This window comes from Pogona vitticeps, chromosome 8, assembly GCF_051106095.1.
Source record: "Pogona vitticeps strain Pit_001003342236 chromosome 8, PviZW2.1, whole genome shotgun sequence".
Lineage (NCBI taxonomy): Eukaryota > Metazoa > Chordata > Lepidosauria > Squamata > Agamidae > Pogona > Pogona vitticeps.
Window position 1 is genome coordinate 27229606 of NC_135790.1, and position 25304 is coordinate 27254909.

General features: G+C 45.7%; 2 protein-coding genes across 2 annotated transcripts in view; both read left to right on the plus strand.

Annotated features, from left to right (window-relative positions):
- Positions 1-2079: 2079 nt before the first annotated feature.
- LAYN (layilin) lies at positions 2080-16512 on the plus strand. The gene is made up of 8 exons (XM_020792966.3): positions 2080-2427; positions 6574-6868; positions 8000-8157; positions 8867-8908; positions 9666-9752; positions 10068-10170; positions 11553-12930; positions 13747-16512. Exons 1-7 carry the CDS (start codon positions 2313-2315, stop codon positions 11914-11916), a joined length of 1164 nt encoding a protein of 387 aa, XP_020648625.3. The 5' UTR covers positions 2080-2312; the 3' UTR covers positions 11917-12930; positions 13747-16512.
- A 7215-nt stretch (positions 16513-23727) lies between these two features.
- The window catches only part of SIK2 (salt inducible kinase 2), a 66602-nt gene continuing 65025 nt past the window's right edge, over positions 23728-25304 (plus strand). Inside the window, exon 1 of the mRNA XM_072979289.2 lies at positions 23728-24225. Coding sequence (XP_072835390.2) covers positions 24031-24225 — 195 coding nt within the window. The 5' untranslated portion in view covers positions 23728-24030. The remainder of the gene's footprint in view (positions 24226-25304) is intronic.

Sequence of the window (25304 nt, forward strand, 5' to 3'; positions counted from 1 at the left end):
AATCCACCTTTGGTCCCAGGAGACAAAACTTTAAGAGCTCTTGACTCGGATTCAACCGGGGTACCTTTTTAAATAAGACCATTTGTTTGCTCCTGTTGCTGACGGTCTCCTTGCATTGGTTACCAATCACAAGAGATCAGGTGTTCTGTTTCCCAGCTTTGGCCTTCATGCTCATTCAGTAATGGGAACATTTTTCTTGAAAAGTAAATGGGGCAAGATGACCAAACTGCGGACTGTACGGCCACATTAGGCTCCCAAAACTGTTTCTGTGGCTTGTTGCCCTTTCCCACCACCTCTTTCCCCCCCCCCCCATCAAAATACGTGAACAGCAGTTCTCAGAAACTTCCAAGACTTTCATTCCTCTTTTTAAATAGGCTATGGAGTTCCTCTGCACCATGTTAGCACTCCAAAATAACATTTTGTTTTCAAAACTGGAAGTGATTTCAGCCGCTGCTGGTGTCATTTTTTGCTCTTTTATTGCATTTTTTTAGGTCTCTGCCCCACTGGACCATCCAGGGGGCAGAAAACTGGACCCCAGAGTCACCAAACCTGCCCCCTCCTCTTCGAGAAGTTGCAATGACCCAAACCTCTGTTCTCTGTACTGGCGTGGCTTTGCTGCTTGAACACCCACCCTACAAGCTCTGGCCGTTCCAGGGGTTCTTACAAACAGCAGTGGTTGGGTCTTAAGTGGCAATAGCTGAGGCCTGTGCATAGTAAACCCGCCTCCCTTCGTTCACCACGTGGGCTCCACCACGTAGGGCTTTCTTTTACAGCTCAGCTGCCTTAATGCAATTAGCAGCTTGACTCCAGAGCCTTGTTTTGTCCTCCCCCTGGCATCTAGTGAGCGTTTCGGAGCCTGGATGAGCGGAAACTTGGCTGGGAAGAGAGGAAGCGAGTGCACTCCCGCTTCCCAACCCGCAGGAAACATGCAGGAGAAATAAATGCAAGGTCAGCACTGGGCCACTGGGAGCTGCTGGGAAGGATGTTGCTTGGCCCGGTCCTTCCTCTAGAGCTGTATCCAACAGTGCAGAAAGAAGGGAGGGCTCGGCGTGATTTCACAGCGATGGGCGATGCCCGTGGGATCCAGTTTTTTGCTCCTTTTTGTGGCATCAGGCTGCTCACCTGAACTTGGCTCCAGCTTGGCTTCTTTCCTGGAACTTGCAGAAAGGGGCAAATTATGGCTTTTTGTGGCTGTGCGGCTTTTTCTCCTGTCAAAGAAGGTAAACCAAATTGTAATCCAACGCTTTGTCAGTGATGGGCGAAGAAGGCCACCATCTCTGGCTCTGGTCTGGCAGACGCTTCTCAAAGCTGGGGAGGTTGCTTCGTAGACTACACGGCTCCCGATCTGTCCCCTAACGGGGATTCTGGGAGTTGTAGTCCCCAAACTAATTTCTCTGAGCTGTGCTTCCCCCCTCCTTCCTCACACAGGATGCCTTGCCGAACAGGTTTTCACAGTTTTTTTTTCCAAGTTCCTTGGGCCTTTGGGTTCTGTTGGGCCACGATTCCCAATGAAATGCCCACTTTTGAACCCCTTTCTCTGGGGAGAGGACAATCGTAGAATCATGAAGCTGGAAGGGGCCTAATAAGGCCTTGGAGTCCAACCCACTGCTCCATGCAGGAATACAAAGCAAAGGGTATCTGCCAGGTGGTTGCCTCCGTTTCCCTTGAAGGCCTCCAATGTTGGAGAGCGCACCCACCTCTTGAGGTCCTTGTTTCCATTGTCATACTGCTCTAACAGTTAAGACGTGTGTTTTTCCCCCCTGGTTTTCAGCCTAAATCTGGCTTCCTCCAGTTTGAGCCCCTTGTTGCGGGTCCTGCACTCTGGGGTGACTGAGAACAGATCCTGCCCCTCCTCTGTAGGACAGCCTTCCAAGTCTTTGAAAAGTGCATTCCCCAGTTCCTTTCCGTCTTTCCTCGCAAAGTTTGGTTTCCAGCCCCCTCGATCATCCTTGTGGCCCTCCTCTGAATTTGCGCCAGCATCCTTCTTCCAGCGCCCTGTCCAAACCCGGGCGCGCCTTCCCGATCTGCAGCGGAGAGCGGCGCCCGGGGGGGGGGGGATGCGAGGAGGAGGAGGAGGAGGAGGTCCTGGCCCCAAGTCCCTTGGCGGAGCCTGCCCGTCTCCATCCCTCCCGGAGGCGCAGCTCCAGCGCCCCTCCTCCCCTCGGCTGGCCGCCGGCCCGGAGGCGGAGCCCGAGGCCAGCCGGAGCCGTCGCCAGCGCCGAGGCTCCAGAGGCTGGCCCCGAGCAGAGCGCACCGGAGCGGAGCGCACGCCTTGGGCTCTTTCGCCCGGCCGTCGCTGCCGGCGAGCAGCCATGGCGAGGCCGGGAGGCGTCCCCGCGGCGGCTGCCCGGGCGCTGCTCTTGCTCTTCTTGCTCCTGGCCAAGGTGGCCCCGGGCGAGGGCGCGCCAGGGACGGGGCTGCTCAGCGGTGAGTCTCTCTCTCTCTCTCTCCCGGGGATCGGATGAGAGGAAGAGGACCGGCCGGGAAGGGGAGCCTCGGAGGAGCCCGTGGGTAGGATACGGAGTTGGGTACAGCCCCGGCTCCTTCGGCGGCGGGGCGAGGTCGGCAGCTGGCGGACCTGCCCGGGGCTGGGCGGGAGGCGCAGATCGAGGTTGGGGAAGCAGGCGCCCGGCGGAGAGGCGAGGGGCGGCCGGACAGGGGCTGCCCCAGCGGTGGGTTCTGGGGGGGGGGAAGGTTTCCTCCGGGAGCCCCCTCCTCCAGCCGGGCAGAGATGCTGCTGCAGGGAGGGCGGCTTGGTTCGCTGCCCCCCAAAAAGAAAGTGAAAAGGCTACAAGGGGACCGACCGGGGGGGGCACCTGCAGGAAGCCTAAGCCGCGGGTAAGGGGTCCACCGTCCACAGCACGTTGACCCCACAGGGAACATGGGGGGGTCCCGCAGGGGCCAGGAGGGGGGGGTCTTGGTTTTTGCTGCAACAGCTTAGGGCAGCTGGAGGTGTGAAACTCTTTGGAGTGGGGGGGGGGGGTCCAGCGCTCAGGAGAGGGACCGGCTGGTCCTGTGGGTTGGGGATGCAGAGCTCAGACAGACACACACACACACACACACACACACCAGGACTTTACTTCACCGGAGTCGGGGCCACTTGGGGGAGCGATGCCCCGGCTCACAGGGGTGGGTGGGACCAGCTTCTGCAGGCAGATGCCAACACAGGATCCTGCCTGGGTTTATATGGAATGGGAGGGGCATTATGCAAAAAAAAAAAAGGCAACATCTTTCTGAACCCAAGTGGAAACCATATGTATGTATTTATTTGTGCAGCTGAGGAGCCGGGATCTCCTCCAGGCTCCGATCTGAGCTGGCCAAGGCTTGGAGGCTGGAGAAATGGGGGTGCAGCCATGGTCTGGGCCAAGCAGGGGGGGGGGACGGGGAGGAGAGGCACCGTGCCATGGGTATTGCTGTCCTTGGCACAGGGCAGAGAGGCCTTGCCAGGTTTGCTGTGCACATGAAGACTCACTTGGGGGGCCAGCCTCAGTCTTGGCAGGCCTCATCGTGAGCCAGCATTCAAGGCAGGAGTCCTTTCCCAGTTCTGGGGATCAGCAGTGGAAGAAGAAATAACACAGAGCTGCTTACAGATTGAGACAGACCTCTGCCCCAGCATTGCCTCTTCTTCTTCTTCTTGGGTGGGTGGGGGCTTTCTGGGATGTGCATGCGAAACCTCTTGCATCTGGATTCGAACTCTGGACCTTCTACATGCAAACCAGGGCCATCACTCGTGAACGATGAGCCATATTCTAAAGGTAGGGGCCTTTGTAAACGTATCATCTTCTATGGAACCAAACTGCCCAGGGGGTGGACATTCGGACCTCTGGATGTTGGTGTATGACCCACTCCCTTCACTCCCCCCCAATGACCTAGAAGACAAGGCATGATGGGAACCGGAGTCCAATGATGTGGGGAGGTCCACCGTTTCCCATCCCCTACTGTCCCGGGTTGGCAGCCGCTTTCCAGCTTCTCCTGCAGTGGGAAGGATGAATTTGGTGACCCTTGAGATGAAACTCTTGCCGTCTCTTGCTGTCAGCAAGAACCAGAGGAATCCCTCTTTTTCCTCAGCAAGATGGCTCTGTGTGACATTTTCGCCCCCCTCAGACATCCCTTGGCTAATCTTGTGGGATTTCCTGAAAGTTTTGTCATCGTTTGGTCCTGGAAGAAAATACCAAAACTGCATAGGATTGTAATACAATTCCTGCGCAGAGTGGCATTTTCCCCATGCAAGAGTCCCTGGAAAGGACAACACCCTGTACAGGATGCGATCGTTTCCTGCACAGGGTAAGCGGTGCTTTGTTTTTGTTTTTTTAAAAGGAACCTCATGAATTCTTCCTGGTGCAAAGTCGGGAGATCCTCTTTGACGAGCATCTCAGAAGCTTTAAGCTCGAGAAATGTTCAAAGTATTTGCCACACCTCTACTTGGGTCCCTTTCAAATCTGTAAATCTGTGATTTTTCAGAGATCAGTCATTGGGAAAGGAACGCTTTTGATAACAGTGGTGAGGTATTTGTGCACAGTGCAGTCCTGCTAGAAATATTATGCAGTGGAATATCCACTTCAATAGAATAATATTTTAGGCATCCTCTCAAAATATCCATATATTTCCTCACTCCAAAGGCTCCTTAAATAAACTCTTTCTCCTTTCTTGGTATGGTAAGTGTCTGAAAATAAATACAGCCAAAGATTCCCCAGTTATTGTGTACTGCTGAGGCCTGCGTTAGATGGATAGGTTCCTTCTTTCACATACTCTCCCATTAACTTACTTGTGCTGCTGGAAGTAGAATAATGTAGACAGTGTATGCATTCACTTAGCTAAGCAGTTAAGCATACTAAAATATGGCTGACTAAATATCCTTCCCCCTCCCCTTTCATTCTAAGGCATTCCCATGCTTTATGGATTCATCAGGACAAGATACATTGCTATATTGTGTGTTTATTTGGATCACGGTCAAAGCACAGCCAGCTTTGTAACTTTTAACACAAAGCCGAACTAAATATCTCACAGATTATTTTTTTCATGTGTGTGTGTTTGTGTAGAAGATGCACAAAAAAGAAGAGGATATTTGATCACTTTTTCATGCGTGTTCCAAGAATGTACCATATGATCTTATTATTAAGGGTCAAGGGTAAGTGTTTCCTTCTATATATCCATAAAGCATGGGAATGCCTTAGAATGAAAGGGGAGGGCATTTGAAAAATGCCATGTTAAATCAATTTCAAGCCAGTATTGTTCTGGCGTGCCAAAGAAGTCTTGCATATACCTTGTCTTGGGAGAATTTTCACACTATAGCTTGTGTTACAACATGTTTCATGATATACAATACATGTTCACATATGGGCCAATGCTCATTCCACAAAAATCCCAAAACGTCTTGTGATGAAGGCTGTAGAGAAATGAGTTCAAAGTCTGGATATTTCTCTCTCCCGTCTTCCCAGTTGAGACTAGTGTTCAATGTGACCCACAAACATTGTTAAAAATAAGTTGAACAATAAAACCATTAAAATCCATGCCATTCTTGATAAACATCAAAAATTTTAGCAGGCTAGCTTAATGAGATAGGCCTTCAAACAAATGAATGGGGTCAGATCCAGACTTAGTCATAATAGTTTTGAACCCACAAGACTGACATTGGTCATGGTTAGTTAAATCCCATTTATTTCAATGGTTCTACTCTAAGTATGGTGAGGTCTGAACAGAATCCAGTATCATAAACACAGATGACTTGCTAGCCCATTGCAAAAATGTGGTCTAATAGCTCCCAAACAGCTGTGTGGCTCTTCAGCAAAAAGGATTGGTGCCAGTTTTATTACAGGGACGTGCTTGTCCTATTGCCCTCCCTTGCATCTCTTAATTCTTCAAAGAAGTAGCAGTCTTTATTTTTCGCAAAACCTAGATATGTGTCACATTATCAATGATAACTTGGCCCCTTTTGCTGTGCTCAGCACTTCAGATACACTTTCCACTCCCCTTCCATTCCTGTGCCTTCCTGCAAGCGTGGTGCGTCATTTCCTGTCAGTCCGACTTGCTCTGGATTTTTCATCGGTAACCACTGGAGCATTATCCAGAATTACTTATAACAGCTGAATGAGCCGCTTTTTGTCTGTGCGAGGAGGCAGGGGTGTTAAGATTACTTGCTCTTTATCATAGATCCTGGCTCCCTCCACGCGATAAGGAACGTTCAAGCCGTGCAAGATTCTTCCAAGCCAAAGAGAGGGAGGCAACCTCAATTCATTCTCTCTGTAAAACTGGTGTCCTTCCCTTTTGAGAAGCTATGCTCGTGCACCTGTCCAGCCGCACAGCAAGCACAGAAAAACGGGCAGGTCATTAAGAAAGATGCAACAACTCCGCTGATGCTCCTAGTCATTAAAAGTCAAGGCAACAAACCGCCAACCAGTTTTGTTTCACAGAATGCAGTTTAATAGAGGTATTTGTGACTCAAATACCTCTTCGTTTCTTTTCCAAGTTTTAACAGAGAAATTCCTTGCAATGGATAGCTTACAGCAGGATGTGTGTTCGCCATCATTCCCTCCCAGTCTCTCTCTGCTAATGGGTTTGCCTCCATGCCCATAGGTCCTGCCGTCTGCCGGGGTGGAACGCAGCGCCCGTGCTACAAGATCGTTTACTTGCACGACGCTGCCCGCAGGGTCGGTTTTACGGAAGCCCTACAGGCCTGCCGAAGGGATGGAGGAGATTTGGTCAGTATCGAATCACAGTCTGAGCAGCATCTTATACAGAAGATGATTGGGACCTTTTCAGCATCTGATGGAGATTTCTGGATAGGACTTACCAGGCAGAAGGATCCAGATAACAGTACTGAATGCCAGAACCTGTACTTCTGGATTGATGGGAGTGTGTCCACATTTCGGTAAGTCCACGCAGGCAGCAAGCAGAAATCAGATTCAACCCAAGAATTGATCAATTCATATCACACTGGCTGTTATGAATATTGAAGATTTGGTTTGATTGAATTGGTTGATTTGACTTTTCCCCCAAAAGTAGGACTTAGCTTTGGCTTAAACAAGGTTTAAAACAAGTAGAGATTTAAAATAAACTTACAATGATGAACACCCTTGAATTAAAAACAATTACAAAAACTTCAATAACAACAAAAAAAGTACAGTAGCCATCTATGGAAAGCCCCTTTCAGTGCACATTCAGCAAACTAAACCCCCCACACACACAAACAAGAAGATTTTTGCTACAAGAAGAGCAAGAGGCTCTTGAGACTGAAGGATGCCTAATCTAAAATCTAAAATTCCACAGTCCACAAGCAGCCACCAAATGGGCCTTGTAAATCCATTTTTAAAGAAGCAATCAGGTTTTTAAAAAATTTATCTCTTTCAAAAACTTCTCTTGGTTGTCATTACTAGCCAGAATCCTATTGCAAGTTTATACTTCCGTAAGGGAAATCCTGTACATCTTGGCAGGAAATCACCACTCATAAATGAAGGGCTGGTTGTGTTCCTGATCATGGGCTTCTCTGACTTTTCAGCTGTCCTCCCTGCCTGGGCTGAATTTCAGGCACTGCTGAGCAGGAGACAAGAAAAACATCTCCTGGCCTGGCAATGTCCCAGCCCAAACTTGGAGGTCTTGAGAGCTCTTCATGTTGAGATTGCCAGCGGCAGTACTATTGGACCCAGTTATTGAGTATATGGGTCAACTGTGCACAAGGCAGACTTTAGGTTCTTACAGCATTTGCCATTCTCTATGACACACATAGACCTGCCTTCTCCAACTTTCTATCCTGGAGGTGTTTTAGACCACAACTGATATCGTCCCCAGCTACCATGGCCAACATCAGAAAGGTGGGGAAGGCTGGAATGAAGAAATAGCAAGAATGGAAAGCCAAAGCAGCTGCAAAAGGCATTTGATGAATTCCACATTTCTCTGCTCTGAGAAATAATAATAACAATAATCTTAGAACGACTAAACAAAGTGGAGTTTGATCATGGACAAGAAAAAAACATTGACCTGATGGGTTGCTTCATTTCAACAGAAACTGGTATGCAGATGAGCCCTCTTGTGGAAGTGAAGTCTGCGTGGTGATGTATCACCAGCCTTCAGCACCTGCTGGCGATGGGGGCCCTTACATGTTTCAGTGGAACGATGACAGATGCAACATAAGAAACAACTTCATCTGCAAGTATTCCCAAGGTATGTTTGATGTAGAGATTAATCCAGTACGATCTTCCAGCAACCAAAGTTCTCCAAAAGATGCAGATTTCCCCCCTTCATCCCCTGGCCACATCTACAACGATATTGCTGAGGTCAGCTTTCTAAAAATTGCCCCCAGGAAAGGTAAAGGTGACATAGTTTGGAACAGCAGTTTGCCACTCACTCAACGTCACGACTGTAGAAGGACCATTTTGAAATTGAAGCCATACTAAAGACTAAAGTTTAATTATCAGCTTGATCGCCCAATAGAGAAGGGCCAGAATTAGAATCAGAAGAAGAATCAGCACTCTGCTTACTTCAAATGATTATTGTCTGGCCGAATGCCTAGAGTCAAAATAATCATACAGAGAGAAAGCGATGTGGAGCCAAAAGAATTGCTGTAGAGAGAGAGAGAGCTAATGTAACTTTTAAAAGAATGGGTAGACAGCTCCCTGTCTTCAGAGATTTACAGCCCAGAAACTGATATGAGCAATGCAGTTGCATGTAAACTTTACATACAAGTTGCTTGTAAAGTGAACTAGTAAGAAGGCTTGGGCTGAACTTTCACAATCTGGACGGAATAAGGAAACCATTTTTAAAAAGTCTTTTACGTCAACATTTTCTGATTTTTTTTTCCTTATCACATTGGCGATAATCTTGCTCTCGAAACTCAGCCTGTATGTGTGTCTCTGTGTGTTTCCCCTTGCAGAAAAGCTAACCATTGTCCCCGAAATGAACACCTCTCCAGCAGGTAAATGTTTACATTGGTCCGAGTGTATGCAGAGTGTGGTTTCTTCTCACACATTTAGAGTACGTTTCCTTGTCTCTTCTAAAACAAGACTTCCAGACTTGACCCAAATAATTATGTGTTGTCCTGGAAATGCACACAATGAAGCAGACGTGTAAATCCTTTGGCTTTATAAGCCAAGAATTCTCAGATGCTCTTATGACGACGTGCTGCTGCTTGTCAGGGCCAGGAATGGGAAATATTTCAAGGAGAAACAGAGAGAGATGCTATAGGTCCTTCTCTACCTCTTGATGCTAGGGATTCAGCCTGGCATCATCTTTAATGCAAAAGGTGTGTTTCCCTGCTAAATCGTAGGCAAAGAACATTTCTACCAGAAGATGAAATTCCCCCTTGGGGGACCACAGGGTTGGGGCCATGCCAGCAGTGGATGTGGTCAAAGCCCAACGTTGGCACAGCCATCCTGCTCTCTCACACAAAACTGTCTTTTCTCTAGTATACACCCACAGCAAGGGGAACACTCTTGTCTCCAATCAGCCGTGGATTGGAGCTAAGAGCTTTTCCCTGTCTGGAGAGTCTGACATGGTAGAGGGAGAGAGGGGTAGAGAAGCAGCTGAGAAACCAGACTAGAAATCTCTGATGTCCTGCTGTAGATCTTTCCCATTAAATGTTAAGAGCCTTTTCTGTAAGTGCTTAATTATCAAAGTAGACTATATGACCCAACTGGTGTTTGCTACTGTTAATACTCAGATTTCTTTTCTAGGGGTTGTGACGGAATCCTTTACACTCACATCCCTGGAAGGACCCATTCAAGAAGACATAACTAGCAAAATCCTCAAAGAAACTAAAGGTAGATGTGACCTAGCATAATTTCCCCCATTTATTACCATAAATTGCAATAAGGTGCAACACTTCTCAGGGGATGGAAATGTTTCTTTGCTATTCGGCAGATATTGTTAAAAGCATAAGGTTATTTGTGCTCATTCAGTCCGATGCTGGTTGGCCACGTCTTCTTCTGCCTCACCCCATCTTTCCAGAACTGAATTGAAAAGGTTAGAATTCTGGATGCAGAAAACATTAAATTTTTCTATCTGCACTCATAGGTCATGGCTTGTTCTTTTTCCCACCACTGAACTTTGCAACTTGGTGTTTTTCACCCCCCCAGAACCTGATTGGAGCCTTGTGTACATCCTAGTCTCCAGTATTCCTGTACTGTTGCTGGTATTGGTCATCACAGCCATTTTCTGCTTTTGTCTTTACACCAAAAGGCAAGTCACCATGGTATATAAAATGATGTTCTGTGATACGTTGCCAGAGGTAATAGACTTAAGAGAACCAAGAACAGTTCCTTCAAGCGTATTTTAAGGCAAGGGTGCAAAAACGGATCTGGGCAAATCCTAGTTGGCAATTCAAGATTTCCCCACAACTTCCAAGTTAGCATTAGAAACCACAAGTTTGAAGCTAACTTTGAAGCACAAACCATCGTTGTCTGCTTCCAGTGTTCCCAACAATGGCTTGCTTGAAACTAGATGTCTGTGAGGGAACTGAAACATACAAAGGCAAAAGGGGGTGTGTGAGACCATGCTTTAGTCATGTAATGCCAAACCATTGACATTACAGGTAGACCAGACAGATGTGCTTTATCCTGAAAGCAGGCTGACAGTTAATGTTCATTCAGGACATGCTAAGTATTTTACTGATCACATTCAATTCCGGACATGAGTTTTATGCAAGTACTCCTAATAGCAATCTGTAGTAGGCTTTGTGTTGCTGGCACAAACAGTACAAGGTCTCTGTTCTCACACAGGTGGCTGAAGTTCAGCACCTCGGCCAGCACCCAGTTTCCTTATCCTCCAGGTTTCTGCTGCTATTTGGCAAAGGTGTCCTCTAGGAACACAGGAAGCTGCTACATTACAGAGTCCCATTGTTGGCGCCAACTAGCCCAGTACTGCCAACTCTGAATGGCAGCAATGGCATGCTAGGGTTTCAGGCACTAATCTCTCTAGGCACTCCCCCACATATCACCAGTAGCCCCTGCTGGTTTCCTCTCTAAGGACTGTTCCCACTTGCGTTAAGGAATCAGACAAGGCCAGGCCTGTCCAGGATGGTGGGCGGTGTCCTTCTTGTTGCTAGTTTGTGCATGTTGCCAGGCTCAAATTCTACTTTGGGATAAAAGAAGAACATTAATTTCTGGCCTCCTAGTATTCTTGCCTACTTTTCTTCCCCCCATTATTCAGATCAGATTAGATCTTCAACATGAACTGCCGGACCGCTCAGTGGCGTAGGTATGGGTTGGGAGTTTGATTCCCCACTGTGCTTCAGTGATGCCTAGGATCCCTTCCAGCTCTGCAGTTCTAAGATTATAGGTTTTTAAACATAATCTTAGTAGTAAAAGGATAATACCTCCAATACCCACCTTGGGTCCTTTAAATATTTTAAATAAAATAAAAAGTACTTGAAATGAACTCATGAAGTCACAGCCTGTATATTACTATTATCTCCTCCTCCTCCTCCTCCCCCTCCTCATCTTTTAATAGCAACTTTCTCTGAAATGGTACCATTATGTTAATCTCTTCCAAAAGAACTGTGACATGCTCCAGTGGAAGATAAGAAGATAATTAATAACTTGGGTTTTTTCCCCCCTGCTCAGGAGACGGGAACAAACAGAGGTCAGCAAGAAGGAACACACCACCTGGGGGTCTCCTAAAAGGCAACCGAAAAGCCCCAGTCTGGAGATATATAATGTCATTAGAGGCCAGTCCGAAGCCGATCTCGCCGGCACCAGACCGGACATAAAGAATACTTCTTTCCGCATCCGTTGTGGAGAAGAGACTCCTGATGAGCTCTCTGGAGACTATGACAACATGGCCATCAATGCTTCAGAGAGTGGTTTTGTGACGTTGGCTAGCATGGAAAGTGGATTTGTTACCAATGATATCTACGAGCTGTGCAACGACAGAGTTGGGAAAAGCAAAGAATCAACCTGGGTAGAAAATGAAATCTACGGATATTAAAGCAGACAGTGCCTGCAATGCCAAGCAAAATGGCCCAACCCTGGCCTCCATACAGACTTGTATGCAGTGGAATTTTTTCTGCATTCAACCATCCTGATGCTTATTTCCTGAATCTGAAACATGAGGGAAGGTGTGTTTATATATGTACAAAGAGCTCCTTATCCAGCCAAGGAAATGGCCTTGTGAAGTCTTAGTGTCATCCCTTGTCAGATGTACAATCTCTTCCAATATTTTGCTTTCCGTCCCTATTTCTGAATCTTAACAGCACGCACATACATCCCAACTAATTAGGCTAATTACCTAATCCCAGATGGTGTTTGTGAGTTACTGTGGTGTTTTTTCCCCTCACCACCACAGTTAAAAATGCTGTGTCTCTTGCCACCTGGATAGATCAGCTGCTTCGTTCCAGTCTTTACCTGTGTTGTCCTTCTGAGAACCAGCCATTTTTATACCAGGAAAGGTTTTTTCCCCACAACTGTTGGTTTCTGATAGTCTTCTCTACAGCATCTATTTTTGCAGAAAGCGGTTGACTTTCTTTCCTCCAGTTCTCTCATCACACGACATTGAAATACATGCTGTCCAAACCCTTTAAAATGTTAAATATACAACACACTTTTTAAAAAATCACTCTAAGGACCCAAAATATAAAGACTCTATGCAGACAATAGATTTATGACAGGAGCTGCTGCATCACCTAACTCATCGCTTCAGAAATGTATTGCAGAAGCTAAAAGAAAATGAGGAAAACCTGCATCTGGGGAGGGGGAACCCTACCCAAGAAAGTACTTTTTAAGTGGCCTTACATGCTGTTGCTGCTCAACAGATTCTGGGTCAAGTTTACTTGTATTCCTGGAAAAAAGCTTAAATGCTGGTCACTTAATTTTGGAGGAAACCAGTAAGTACCTGCGGTCACATTTTTTGACTCTTTTACTCTTTGAGCTACTGGCAAAAATGGTCAAGTTTGGCACAGTGAAGTTTCTATAAGTCCCAAAGTGGGGTGAATTGCTGCAAAAGGTAAGTGAATACAATGTGGTCTGGCAATTAAAGGGAGTGTAACTTTTTAAAGTCTGCAGTTTTAGAAGTAGCAGCTGTGTTACTCTGGGCAAACATATCAGGCAAAATCAAAGAAACAAAACGACAAGACAAAAATGGTACTATCAAGACTATTACCGTATATTTTAATGTGTTTGTGGACAAATACATTTGGTCAGGCACATGGAGGGAGCCTTTGTGTACATCTGAAAACTTTTTAAAAGTCTATTTTGATGGAAGCCTGTGCTGATCTATCACCTTATTGTCTTAGAGCCAAACTGATTGTGCCAGCCGGCGATCTGTAATTAGGTCTCTTGCATGAGCTTTAAATGGTAAATAGAACCAGTAGAACCAACAGGAAGGAATTTCGAGCAGGACTGTCACCTTAGAAGAGGGTGGATTTCCTTTTGCATTTAAATAAGTAGAATCCTCATAGGAATCTATGGCCTTAGAAACAACATCCCCCCCCAGGGTGTCCATAGTGAGTAGAGGAAGGCCACCTCACCTAAAATTGTAGGATGAACACACACCCCCACTCAGCCCATGGGTCATCAGTGCCTAGAAGTCATCCTGTAACTAGACAGACACATGGCTAATTACAGACCTGAATTTGTCTATTGTATATACCTGCTTTGAATTCAGTTCACATTTGTAGCAAGACGTTAATTTGACAAGAACTTCTAAAGCTGGGGTGTGTGTGTAATTCTTTAATGAGGAGAGAAGGAAGTAGAGCTTTGTATGCATTAATCCTCTTTTCTTATCAACATTTCTTGTTCCTTTGGTGTTTTACATTTAAAGGATTCAAAAGCAACTGGAAAGACTCTAGCACCGGCTACATACACAATTGATGGAGGCAGCTAGAAGCAAAGGGTGCTGAATCTTTCTGAATGCTTCACGTCAGAGCTTAGCACCCAGATCCTGGGTTTCTGCTGCCTAACGGTATACTTGCGAGTGATGGGCTTGGTGGCATGAGACGTAATTCTTCTTTGTTATGGAACATCCAACAGATTGTCCTTTAAATTCAGCTTTGTTTTGTTTTTTGTTTATTTTAAAATCATGGGCCTTAAGTGTGAGATTTTAACTTTGGCCTGGACATGACCCAAGCTGGGCGAGACCTCAACCAGCGCCAAGAGCAAGTCTGATTTTATCTCTTGGAAGCACAATATAAGGTGGGAGAAAGAAAATGTAGAAAATGTAATACCATTCCCTTTGTAGTTGATTTGAGTTTCTGCCTCCCACGATGTTGGCAAGGTCACATTGAGAGGCAGGAATAAAAGAACGAAGGCTATATAACTGACACCCATTTCTTGACTGTTGAGATTTGTGAAGCCATCATGTTGAATGCCATACTGTTATTCTTGGAAATGACCACACCCAGACAACCACTGCGTTTTCTGTTGCCCTGTTTAACGTTTGATGCTTGGACACTTGCAATTTCCAGTTGGTGTGCTATGGCTGCCTACACTACTAGCCCAAGGAAGAAGTTGTGAGTCAAAATAAGACAGAGAAATATTTGTATGTATCCTGTTGTATTCTTTGACATACAAGAGATGAAAAACAGAAAACAGGAAAAAGTAGCCCTGTGATCCATGAATGGAAAAAAATTAAGAATCAGGCTATACCTTTATGGTATAGGAGGGCCTGGCGTGCTCTGGTCCATGGGGTCACGAAGAATCGGACACAACGACTAAACAACAACAACAACAAATACCTTTATGGGTCACTTCAAATTTATAAACAACTTCAGCCCTTGAGTTCTCCATAATTTCTTCTTTAGGCTTAGATGATATAAAATTTAAGGTGAAAGGCATAAAGACAGAAAACAGTTGTTCTGTGTAGCTGCTATAATGCACTGGCTCAGACTGTAAAAACTTTTGTATGCCAGTGTGACGTGATCGTATTCTGAATCTAGATAGCACCCACTAAGTGGTGTTTTTTTTAAATAATAGTATGGAGGTTCACACATATAGATACTGAAGCCCCTGGTAGTGGTTAACTTAGCTGCTGTGATGTCATGGAATGTTTATGAACATTCTTATTTTTTGGGAGAATGGAACTCTGGTTGATCCTCACAAACAGGAAAGGGTTTGCCTGGAATCTCTTCCCACCCCCACACTTCCTTGGTCTTAGGAAGAAAAAAAATGGGGAAACTGGAATTCGGGAAAACCAGGAGCAGAGTGGAGTGGAGAAGTGAGAGGGCAATGAGAGACAACCGAGATTGTATACATACAGTACATTGGCAGGGTATTAAAAAGGTAAGGAGGGTAAGTAGAGTCAAGATAGCTAAAAGGATCCAGGACAGAGTAGAATATGGACTGAAAAGAAGACACTGGTAGCAAATGAAGGGTAGCAAACGTATGAGCTTGAAAAAATATTAGTCAAGAAAATGGAAGGGGGGCTACTGGTGTACCAAGTGGTATGAAGGAGGAAAATGAGCAAAATAACTTGTAAGGTTTGAGATCAGTAGATAAAGGTACAGGGAAACGGAACTTTACGTTGGTTTCTTCCCAGACATTATCATTCTGAGTGGTGTGCATGTTTGAATGTCCACACACACATACTACAAAATGAATGTGCACTGCATGCTTCCCAGACATGTGATTAACTGTGGTGAACAGGTTATATGAACGATTCAAGCACAGTATTTATGTCTTGCACTTACAGGATAGGCAGGAAGCATTTGCATATATGAGAACCACCTTTGAGGGAAAGTCTGTGATCAAAAATGGGATGTATCTACAGGGTGGCTAATGCTAGCAGGAACATGCAGTTGGTTTTGGCGGTCGTTAGACACGTCCCAGCTTTGCCACTGACAAAACACCAGTACTGTAGTAGTAATTGCTTGAAATTCGCACAACCCCTCACTTAGGATTCAGTTGCCTCTTATATTATCCTGAACATCAATATTGCACTGTTGTCATGTTTCTCTTATGTCTGCTTGAATGTAATCCTGTGTGTCTCTAACCAAGAAATAAATTTATTTCAGTGAGGAAGAAATTGGTGGAACAAAACTGCACATTAAAATACGAATTCCTTTGCATTTGTAGAGTTTTCCAGGGAATTGCTGTTATCCTGTTGGAGCAGACACAGCAAAGAGCCTTGTGCTGGCTTTAAAAGGAATTTTTTAAGAAACCACAAAGGCAGCTGATGAAGTGGGGTGCTATCCAACAAGGTTTATATATTTTAAAAAATGTAAGGTACTACAAGGTTTTCCTTCATTGTTTTAACTTTGTGACGCATTTGCTTCACCAGACCAAGTCCTGAACACCCTTAAATTAGTCAGTGCTTCTTTGTGAATGTGTGAACTTCCCCTTTCTAAGATGATAGTGTTCATCTGTGATGGCTCAGTTCCCCATGCAAGTCAAACCTCTATGCTACAGCAAGCTGGATATGAATATGCATGCATGTATCAGCCCTGGGTTGCTTAAAGCAATGAGGCCAGGAAACCTGATGTACCACAGTCTGAATAATGCCGAGCAACGGCTGCCAAGTTGTAGGTGGTTTGCTGCCTTTTATCTTACCAGTCTTTGATCCACTTAATAAATTTAATTAAGCGGTTCTATACATTTGTAGATATTGTTTTTGAAGAATTCAAATCAATATACCTTTCTTAGAGAACTGAGTTTTAAAGTAGCTTCCTATTCATTGCATAATATGAACAGTCATACACAGCTGGAGGAAATGTGAAAAAGGCCCCTAACATTTCCAGACGTCACATGCAGCTTTTGACTCTGAGAAGCGTGTCCATCCTGTCTTCTAAAGACGGCTATTTGTCCCTCTTCCACATGTATCCAATTAGCAACAAAAGTGTATTTACAAAGTGCTTGGAGTCTTGTTAGATACTGACATGATTAATTCAGTGCTTAGAGCTTTTATTTCCTGTTATATTGAAGAGAGGTGAACCACAAAACTGAATTAAAACCAGTACGCAGAAGCTACCAGGAAGCTAAAGTATGCCAGATCCTTTGGAATAATGTACACTGTAAGGCAGCGAAACAACCACAAAAATAACTGCAGGATGTTGATGATTCTCCTTCACCAGAACAAACACTTTGGCTGCCAGTTTTCTGGAGTGGAGCCCTATCATTGTGCAGCCGTTGCCGCACAGTTTTCCACCACTGCCATTGGCCTTTATCCGTTTGTTGGTCAGCATCTTACAGTGAGTCTGTCTTTCCTCCTGAGCTCTTTTGAGAACTGCCTGTTGATTAGATCCTCAACGGTGCAAAACTCTTCCGAAAACTGTGGCCATATGGATAGGGGGCTTGCAAGCCAGACAGTCTGAACTCTGCTAAGCAGCAGCTGCCAAATGGCACCAGTTGAGTGATAGCCCTTGGCTGTCTTCCCAATCTTTTCTACGCTTATTATAAATTTTTTTTTTTTGAGCAGTTGGGTACACTTGCTCTTTTCTTACTTTTGTAAAAGATGTTTTAATTATTTCTTGTCAACGATTCCTGTTTGGCAAATTCAAGATAATCTGTTCCTGGTTAAGGAGAACAGGAACCAAGAGTTGTCCTTGGAAAACCCATGATTCTGGTGGTCTTTTAGTAATTGTTTCCGAGGCAGGGTCACAGAATTTTAAGGCAGTGCTGGTGACCTGCTGTCTGTGCAAAGATCGTATCACTAATTCATACAAGTACAATTTTGTAGTGTGATTTCTACAATGGTGTTTTACAAATACTGTGTGCATGGAGAAGCAGGCTTGTAAATGTTATTAGAAAATGTGGTGCCTATTTTAATGAAAAGGCTATTGTTTTGAATACTGCAGGAACAGACAACAGAGAAGCTGCCCAAATATTATGGGCACCTGGCAGTAGTCTAGAGTTCCCTTGCATTCAGATATGTATCTATCCATTTATTGTGCCCAGTACGACTCCTTGTTAGGCAAAAAAGGAAGGTCTTGACTCTGTTCATGCCTGGAATTCCATTTCTCCTTAGATTACAAAGACAGTAAACTCAGGAGCCATCTTTTATAACAAAGAAAAAGAATGAAAGTATACTGAATATTTTCCCAACACATCCCCTGCAATTGCTTCCAAGCAGATACACCACCAAATCAACTGCATGCATTTTAGTTGGTAAATTTATTATTTGTTAAACTGCAGGTGGGCAACATTAATGGTCCACAAAGAAGGGTGGTGCATTTCTTCCTAAATATTGCACGCTTAGCAGGCAAAAAATAGGAATTCTTCCATTAAAACAGAGCTTACTATCTGCTTTTAAAGAAATTAAAGTCATATTTTTAATCTGTTGTGCTTTTAATCTAAGAATGTAATTCCCCAGGCAGATGAAAGTTTTAAAGGGATTAGTCTACCCACTTAATTGATTGAATATTGAATCTCTATTTTCATTATATGTTAGAAGAACAGAATGGTGATAATTGGTGCTTACTCTAAGGAGACAGATATCCAGTGTGGTGTCGTGGATAGAGTGATAGACTAAGACTCAAGAGACCTGGGTTCGACTCCCCTCTCAGCTATGGAAGCCCATAGATGTTGTACAACTCCCTTTTTTGAGAACTGCTCAAAAACCACTCCTTAAATATTTCAATTTGAAAGCCCTATTAAGTCAGTTCCAACTTGACAGCACATAATAACAATTAAGGAAAACAGCTTGATTTGGATCATGGCGGAGGCAACAAGGAGGGAGTAGTTAAACTGAAGGCTCTGAAAAAAGTCGATTTTGAACATAGATTTGAAAGGGTTGATTGCAACTTTTTAACTTTAAGGCAAGAAATGGTCTTGGAATAAGGAGTAGCAAGCCAACATCCACGGGAGTGAGAAGAAAGCAAGGAAGGTGGAATGGCACCAGGATGGTTCAGAACCAAAAAGCATTTCCATGGTAAAACATAACAGTAGTTCACGAGGCAGGTACACTTGAAGATACTGATGCAACATCAGTGTACTGTATTCCAGGGTGCATAGCAACTGTAGCGTGTGTCTTCCCTCTGGATAGCTATGGTTTGGTGGTCATCGAGATATCCAGTGCTTTCATTAGAACAGGCATCTTCTGTTTGTGTTGCATTTGTTCTCAGGAAAGAGGGTTTCGATCAATTTTTCTGAGCATTTTATCAGAAAAAAGTTTCAACCATTTTTGTAGGGTGAAAGTAGGAGAGAGAGAACTTTGGGAGGCCATTTTTGCTCAGTCCCTGGAAGACCTGGAGAAACCGAAGCCCAAGGAAGAAAAATGAGTATCGCTAGAGGGCGCCTGTGTTTCGTAGTTGACATAGCTGGAGCCCCAATTTCCAATCCTGATTGTTTTGTAGCAAGAAGGTCATACTCTTGACCGTTCAAAGAGTTCTGGGTAGCAGTACTGCATTTGAAGACAGAAATTTCTGGATAGCAATAAAGCCACTTATGCAGAGTGGACTTAGGCCTTTTAATTTTCACATCAAAACCTTATAGTCTATTATTGATTTGATCCAGGCCATTACTTACGGACATGATATTATCTCACCTCACACAGCCCAGAAAAAGTACACTGATGGAAAATATGTCATATGACCGGCTAAAACTGGGCCCCACATTTTGATCACGCATTTTGGGCACCTAATTGGTAATTACCAATCAAGGGATGTCAGGTTGAATTGGATGCATCTAGAAATATGTACATGAATTACAACATCAGAAGAAGCTGAGTTTGGAGGATCTATTGCAGGAACTTTCCAGAGGCATTTTGGTACCATCATGAAGAAATAATTATAGACTAGTGCCTTGAGTGAATGAACTACTATAGCAATCCTTGAGAGGGGATAATTAATGGGTTTACGAACAGAACAGATTGTCAGTAGCGTATCATAGCCCAATAAGGACTATTCTTAGCCAACTCTTGGTTACATCAACTCTTTCAAAAGGCGGAAGGCTGACTGATTCCATTCAGCAGCTCCTCATCCACTGGAAGGTTTTGCAATGGGTAAATATGGAAGGGAGCAAGACAACTGGTAGCCAGAAGAAGAATGGGTAGAACAGACCCCAGAACAATTGCAACATAGACATCATGTACAGCAAATTCCTGAGTTGCCCAACACCAGCTGTCAGGTTTTTTTAATTGTACAGCTAAATTTAAGATTTGCTGGATGTAAGTAGGTCAGTAATATTTTATTGCAATGAAAAACCAGCAGAAGATGCTGGAAGCTGCCTTCACCACTATGTGTTCTTCTGCTTAGCATCGTGCAGCTCTTGGAAAGAATCATGGAAGGACTATTTTAATAAAGTCTAAGTCATGCATAACGGAGAAAGCTGTGCACGCATGGTTTTGGGGTCTGTCATTAGACTAACTGTACAGTGTCAGCAGGACAACTGGTTGTCTCCCAAGGTTTGCTGCCAAACTGATATCTATGGAGTAAATTGTGAGAGGGAAAAAGAAGACCGGTTATTTTCAGCCAAGGACTAGCTTACACATCCATTACAGTGTCTGGAAGACAAACACAGCTTCCAGCCCAGCCACCAGGGAAACTTGATGTTAAGCAGAGAAGCCAAATGTTCTGGCAAATACAAAAGGTCACAACAACTGTTTCCCAGACTGGGAGCACTGAACCAAGGTGTGAAGTGGGGGAGAGCACATAAGCTGTTGGAACAAGGTAAAGCCATGCTTGGCACAGAGAAAAATGTTCTGATTCAGCCTCTTAGGTGAGGCACATTTATTTTACTGGGGGACCTGTAAATCCTCTCAAGATTTCAACCCCATGGTGCCTTGGATGTCACCTCAAATTTGTATGCCGTATGAGCTCCAGGCCTTCTTAAAACAAAATCAGGCATCAGCTAGGGCTCTGCAGTCTCCTTCGTGTTTCGTTACATAGGAGAAAATATAACATGCATCACAAGAAGGGCTTGCCTTCCGATCTAGTTTGCTTGGAGGAAGTGGGAAATGACCAAAACGTATATTTACATACATGAAAATCAGTAGACTCACAATTCACTCAGATCCTCATCTGACATAGAAATCTTGCTGAATCTTTCCTTGATGGTAACATTTCTGGATGGGAAAATATATATATATATATATACACAGTATATGTTTTTGCCTTATCTACAAGACTTGCATTGGGTTATATTTGCTCTGATCATTCATCTTCATAACAGCTAAGCAAGACAGGCCACAGCAATCTATTTTGATTTGTTTGTAACTATGTTAGCTACCTTGAGAAGCTTTTTTCCTTAGTGGAGTCGTGGGACAGAAATGTAATACAGTACAGCACATAAATGTCCCTTTATAGGCACAGGAATTGAGATTGAAAAATAGCAATTAATATCTGAGCATGGAGGCAAACTGAGACCTGTTGGAGCCTGATCTCATGCAGAACTAATCATCCCTAAACACTATAAATTATAGGAGCTGGTGTTTTCCCAGGACTGAATTGACAAATCTAGAACCATTGTTTGCCATAAAGGAGACAACTGTAGAATCCCTCGCTCTCCACTAATGGGGAAGACTCAAATTCAAAAGAACCTCTCTCTGTTTTAATGGACCTGGCTATGACCATTACCTGAGGTCATCTCCGTCCCATTCAAGTCAACTCCTCTGTGAGTAAATTAGCACAGCCAACTTCTCATCAATCTTTTTTCCCCCACAAAGTGCTACTGATTTATGGAGATGTTAAATGGAACTCAATAAGCACTTCAATACTTCTTCCGCAGTTCAAATGGCTGCACAAACGAACATGTTTCAGATGTGTAGCACTCAGCCAGGCTTTATATTAGTTTTCTCAAATGTCAGAAGAATCTCGATCATACAGTACTCTCTCATCATGTTCACCATGCCGGGACTCTCTTAATCCCTTCCAACTAACACTGGCTCAGTTTTCCCTTATAATTGGGAACAGTTTTGCAACCATTCAAGTAAGTTCTGAGTCCATAAATGCTGCCAGGAAGTAATTGTTTCAGGCATTATATAACCAGGAGAGAGTTTGGGGGGTGGGGAAAACTATGGCATCTTGGAGATTGGTATTCTTTATAAGACAATCATCTCATTTGACCTATGCTTATGATACTGCAGATTTCACTATCATAATTATCCCTCTCTCTTTTCAACCTTGTTTTCCATAACACCATAACCCACTGGTCAGTGTTTACATTACAAGAAGAATGCAGACCCAGGCTGTATTATACAAGGTAGTTATTCTTCTTCAAGGTTAACTGCTATTTAGGTTTAGATAAGGATGTTGGTCTGGGATATTGTCTGTAACTAAACTACTGTAGCATTTTACCTAAACTCCCCTTTCTCGAATTTACTCCTCAGCTCCATGACTCACTCATATCCTGAAATTATAGGCTGTAGTACTGATTTTTTTTCAGAATCTCAGTATTGTCAGTGCAAGTCTCCTATATAACACATATATGACTGCAAGTAGAAACACACTCAATCAACAATAACTAAGGGTTTCGTGTCTTCTGCTGCCTTCCTCAGTAGATGATATCACCCAAACCTGCAAACACCATGCCCACCAATACCTGAGTTGTCCTTATTTTCTTTTACTAATAATCTTGTGGTCCTCTGATGTGTTTTTTTAAGCTCATGAAACAAGACAAGTTAATATTGTACTCAAGAGATTCTGGGTCTCCAGTCTTGCAGAACACCTTGGGAAGTTTGCGGTGTACATTTCAAAGCAAGCCCTTGCTTTGAAATGTGAGAAGCATCGGCCGGCTGTTTGGGTTCATCATAACCACGGCAGGGGAAGATTAGATCACCATTGATAGGAAGGGTTATCTTTTGTGGGTGTCTGTCCCCAATAAGTGATTTTCTCAATGAAGAATTTTGAGAAATTCTTCATTGAAACTCAGGTTTGCCCATCCAAAGTCTCTGGAGCCATTGACTTAGAGGGGCTCGCTCTAAACCCTGTTCATGATTCCTTGTTGGCAGAAGCCAGCCTGAAACCTTCCTTGAGGAAAACCCATCACAGTCTACATCTGCCACAAGATCTGTGGGCTTGTGTTAGATTTCTATAAGATGCTAGAGAAATGGCGGTAGTTTAGGATAGAGTAATTTCCAACTCCTTTTTAGAAGAACTTTTTCAAGGCTCTCCCTGTGAGGTAAACACCCACGAGGAGAAAAATGCTCCAGTCAAGGAATGAAAAAGCTGCCAAGATATGTCCATAAAACTGCCCTAGACACATATGTTAGGCATTAAGTGAAGGAAGTAATGCATCACGCAGCATCCAGACTTTTTCATATTTAAAGAGATATCCAAATGCAGGAAGGAAGAGGGAACCAAAGTCCTCTCAAGATTACTTCTCCCATCATCCCCGCGCTAAGAATAATAACCTCAGCCACTGGTTTTATTGGATCAACTGTGGCAAAGTTGGCCATTAGTAATGATATCTGTGGTAAAATCTAACAGAAAAAAAAGCAGCCCAAAGGATGTAGACTATGCGGTGACCATGTCCTGTGAGGGAAATGGGGTCAGAAGATAGAAAATACGTGGGTAGTATGTCGGGGGAAGGAGAGACGGCTTTATTCAAGGGAGAAGGGTGGCCCGCCACAGGTCTATCGGACTACAGCTCCCAGCATGCCTTCGCCTAGGCCTGCAGGGGCTGATAGGCGCTGGAGTAGGGCCGCCCATGCCCCTTCCCCGACCCTCACACCTCCTTTTTTGGGTTAAAAAAGGTGCGAGAAAAAGGCTCCTCAACGAAAAATCCCGAGAAGGGCAAACACTGTGAGGGAATGAGGAAGGGGGGGGAAGAAAAAAAAGGCAGCCCCCCTCCCCCACGAAAGCCCCGCGCGGGGGCTGACGGGTATTTCCCTCTCCCTTTGGCGGGAACGGCCCCCTGAAACAGGGACGGAGGGAGGGAGGCGGCGACCGTTGGAAAGGGTCGGCCGCGGTTGGCTCCGGTTGCCGTGGCGACGCGCGAGCGCGCCTCCCCCCTCCTCCTCCGATGACGTCCGCGGTGACGCGAGGGGGCGGGGCCGAGCGCGGCGGCTGGGAGGGCAGCGGGCTTGCAGTGGCGGCTCCTCTGTCCTTGGCGAGCGAGCGAGCGGGCGGGAGGGCGAGCCGGGAAGGAAAGGCAAGGCGGGCGGAAGGAGGAAGCCGGGCCGGGCCGGGAGAAGGTCCGTCGGGCGGAGCGGGAGCGGGGGGGCCGCCCGGGCAGCATGGTGATGGCCGAGCCCCGGCGGCTTCCCCCGGCTGCCCCGGCCGCGCTGCTCCTGCAGCCGCCCCGCGGAGGAGGAGGAGGAGGAGGAGGCTCGGGCCCCGTCCGCGTCGGCTTCTACGAGATCGAGGGCACCCTGGGCAAGGGCAACTTCGCCGTGGTCAAGCTGGGCCGACACCGCATCACCCGCAGCGAGGTGAGACCCGGGGAAGAAGGAGGGGGGGCCAAGCGCCATTTGCCCCCCCCTCCAACACGCGTGTCGCGCGGGGGTAACGTGTGAACGCGCGCCAGCCTTCCCAGGAAGGGGGGCGTTTCTCTTTCCCCCTCCCTCCTTCGCAGACGATTTGTGCGTGGGGGGGTCAGGTCGGAAAGGGATTCCCCCCCAAAAAAAATATATAGCAGGTCCTGCTGTCATTCTTCTCTCCTTCCATGAAGCGAGAACAGCCAGCTTTCCTTCCCTCTATCTTTATTTCTTCCTTTCCCCCCCCCTCCTTCTCTTCTCCTACCCCCCCTCCCCTCGTTAGGTAGGCTGAGAAAAGAAAGGTAAATATTCCTCTCCCTCCCCGCTCAGGGACGCCTCCCGACCAGGGAAAAGGGAACCCAAGGTCGAGGGATCTGGGAAAGAGAGAGAGAGAGAGAGTGCCAGCGATGGCTGTCAGAAAAGTAAGGAGAAGTGGTGTTGTTTTTTTTGGGGGGGGGGTTATTTGGGGATGTCACGGCATCTATGGCGCTCTTGCCTCCATGCCATGTGATGCGCAGGGTCAGTCCAGGAGAAAAAGGGTACCTGGAGGAGGGCAGGAGGCGTGATCCCTGTGGCTCTGCTTGTCCTCAGGACAGACACCTTTTAAAAGTTGGGGAGGAAGAGACGCCCCCCCCTCCCGGAGAGCTGAGGGGGGGGGGTGTCTGCGGGCCGCCCACTTGGCCCTCGGTGGCCTCCTCGGAAGGTCCGCCTCCTTGTCTCTGGCTTTCTTTCCTGTCTGTGGGAAAGCGCTGGGAGAGAAGTGGTCCGGAGGTCTGGGCTTGCCAGGGTCATCATCAGCATGCAGAAAGCAAACCCACAGCCGTGCGGGGCTTCTTTTCCGCCTCCTCTCTTGGGGGGTGGGGGGGTGGGAAGCTCTGGAAAGGCAGAAACGGTTTCTTGGGGTGATGGAAGGGGGTGAAGCTAAAGCTGATAAGGCGGATACCGTGGGAAGTCCTGTGGGTCGGGGAGGTCTGCTGATCTGGCTGGATGGGTGCAGAGTCCCAAGTTCTGGAAGCGGCTGCATTCCCGCTTAG

What these genes read in the sequence shown, in the direction of transcription:
- LAYN (XM_020792966.3), top strand. Translation starts at nt 2,313, where the DNA reads ATGGCGAGGCCGGGAGGCGTCCCCGCGGCGGCTGCCCGGGCGCTGCTC. An exon ending in GGGAGTGTGTCCACATTTCG is followed by an intron (nt 6,869 to 7,999) that starts GTAAGTCCACGC and finishes TCATTTCAACAG; the next exon opens with AAACTGGTATGCAGATGAGC. An exon ending in AATCCTCAAAGAAACTAAAG is followed by an intron (nt 9,753 to 10,067) that starts GTAGATGTGACC and finishes TCACCCCCCCAG; the next exon opens with AACCTGATTGGAGCCTTGTG.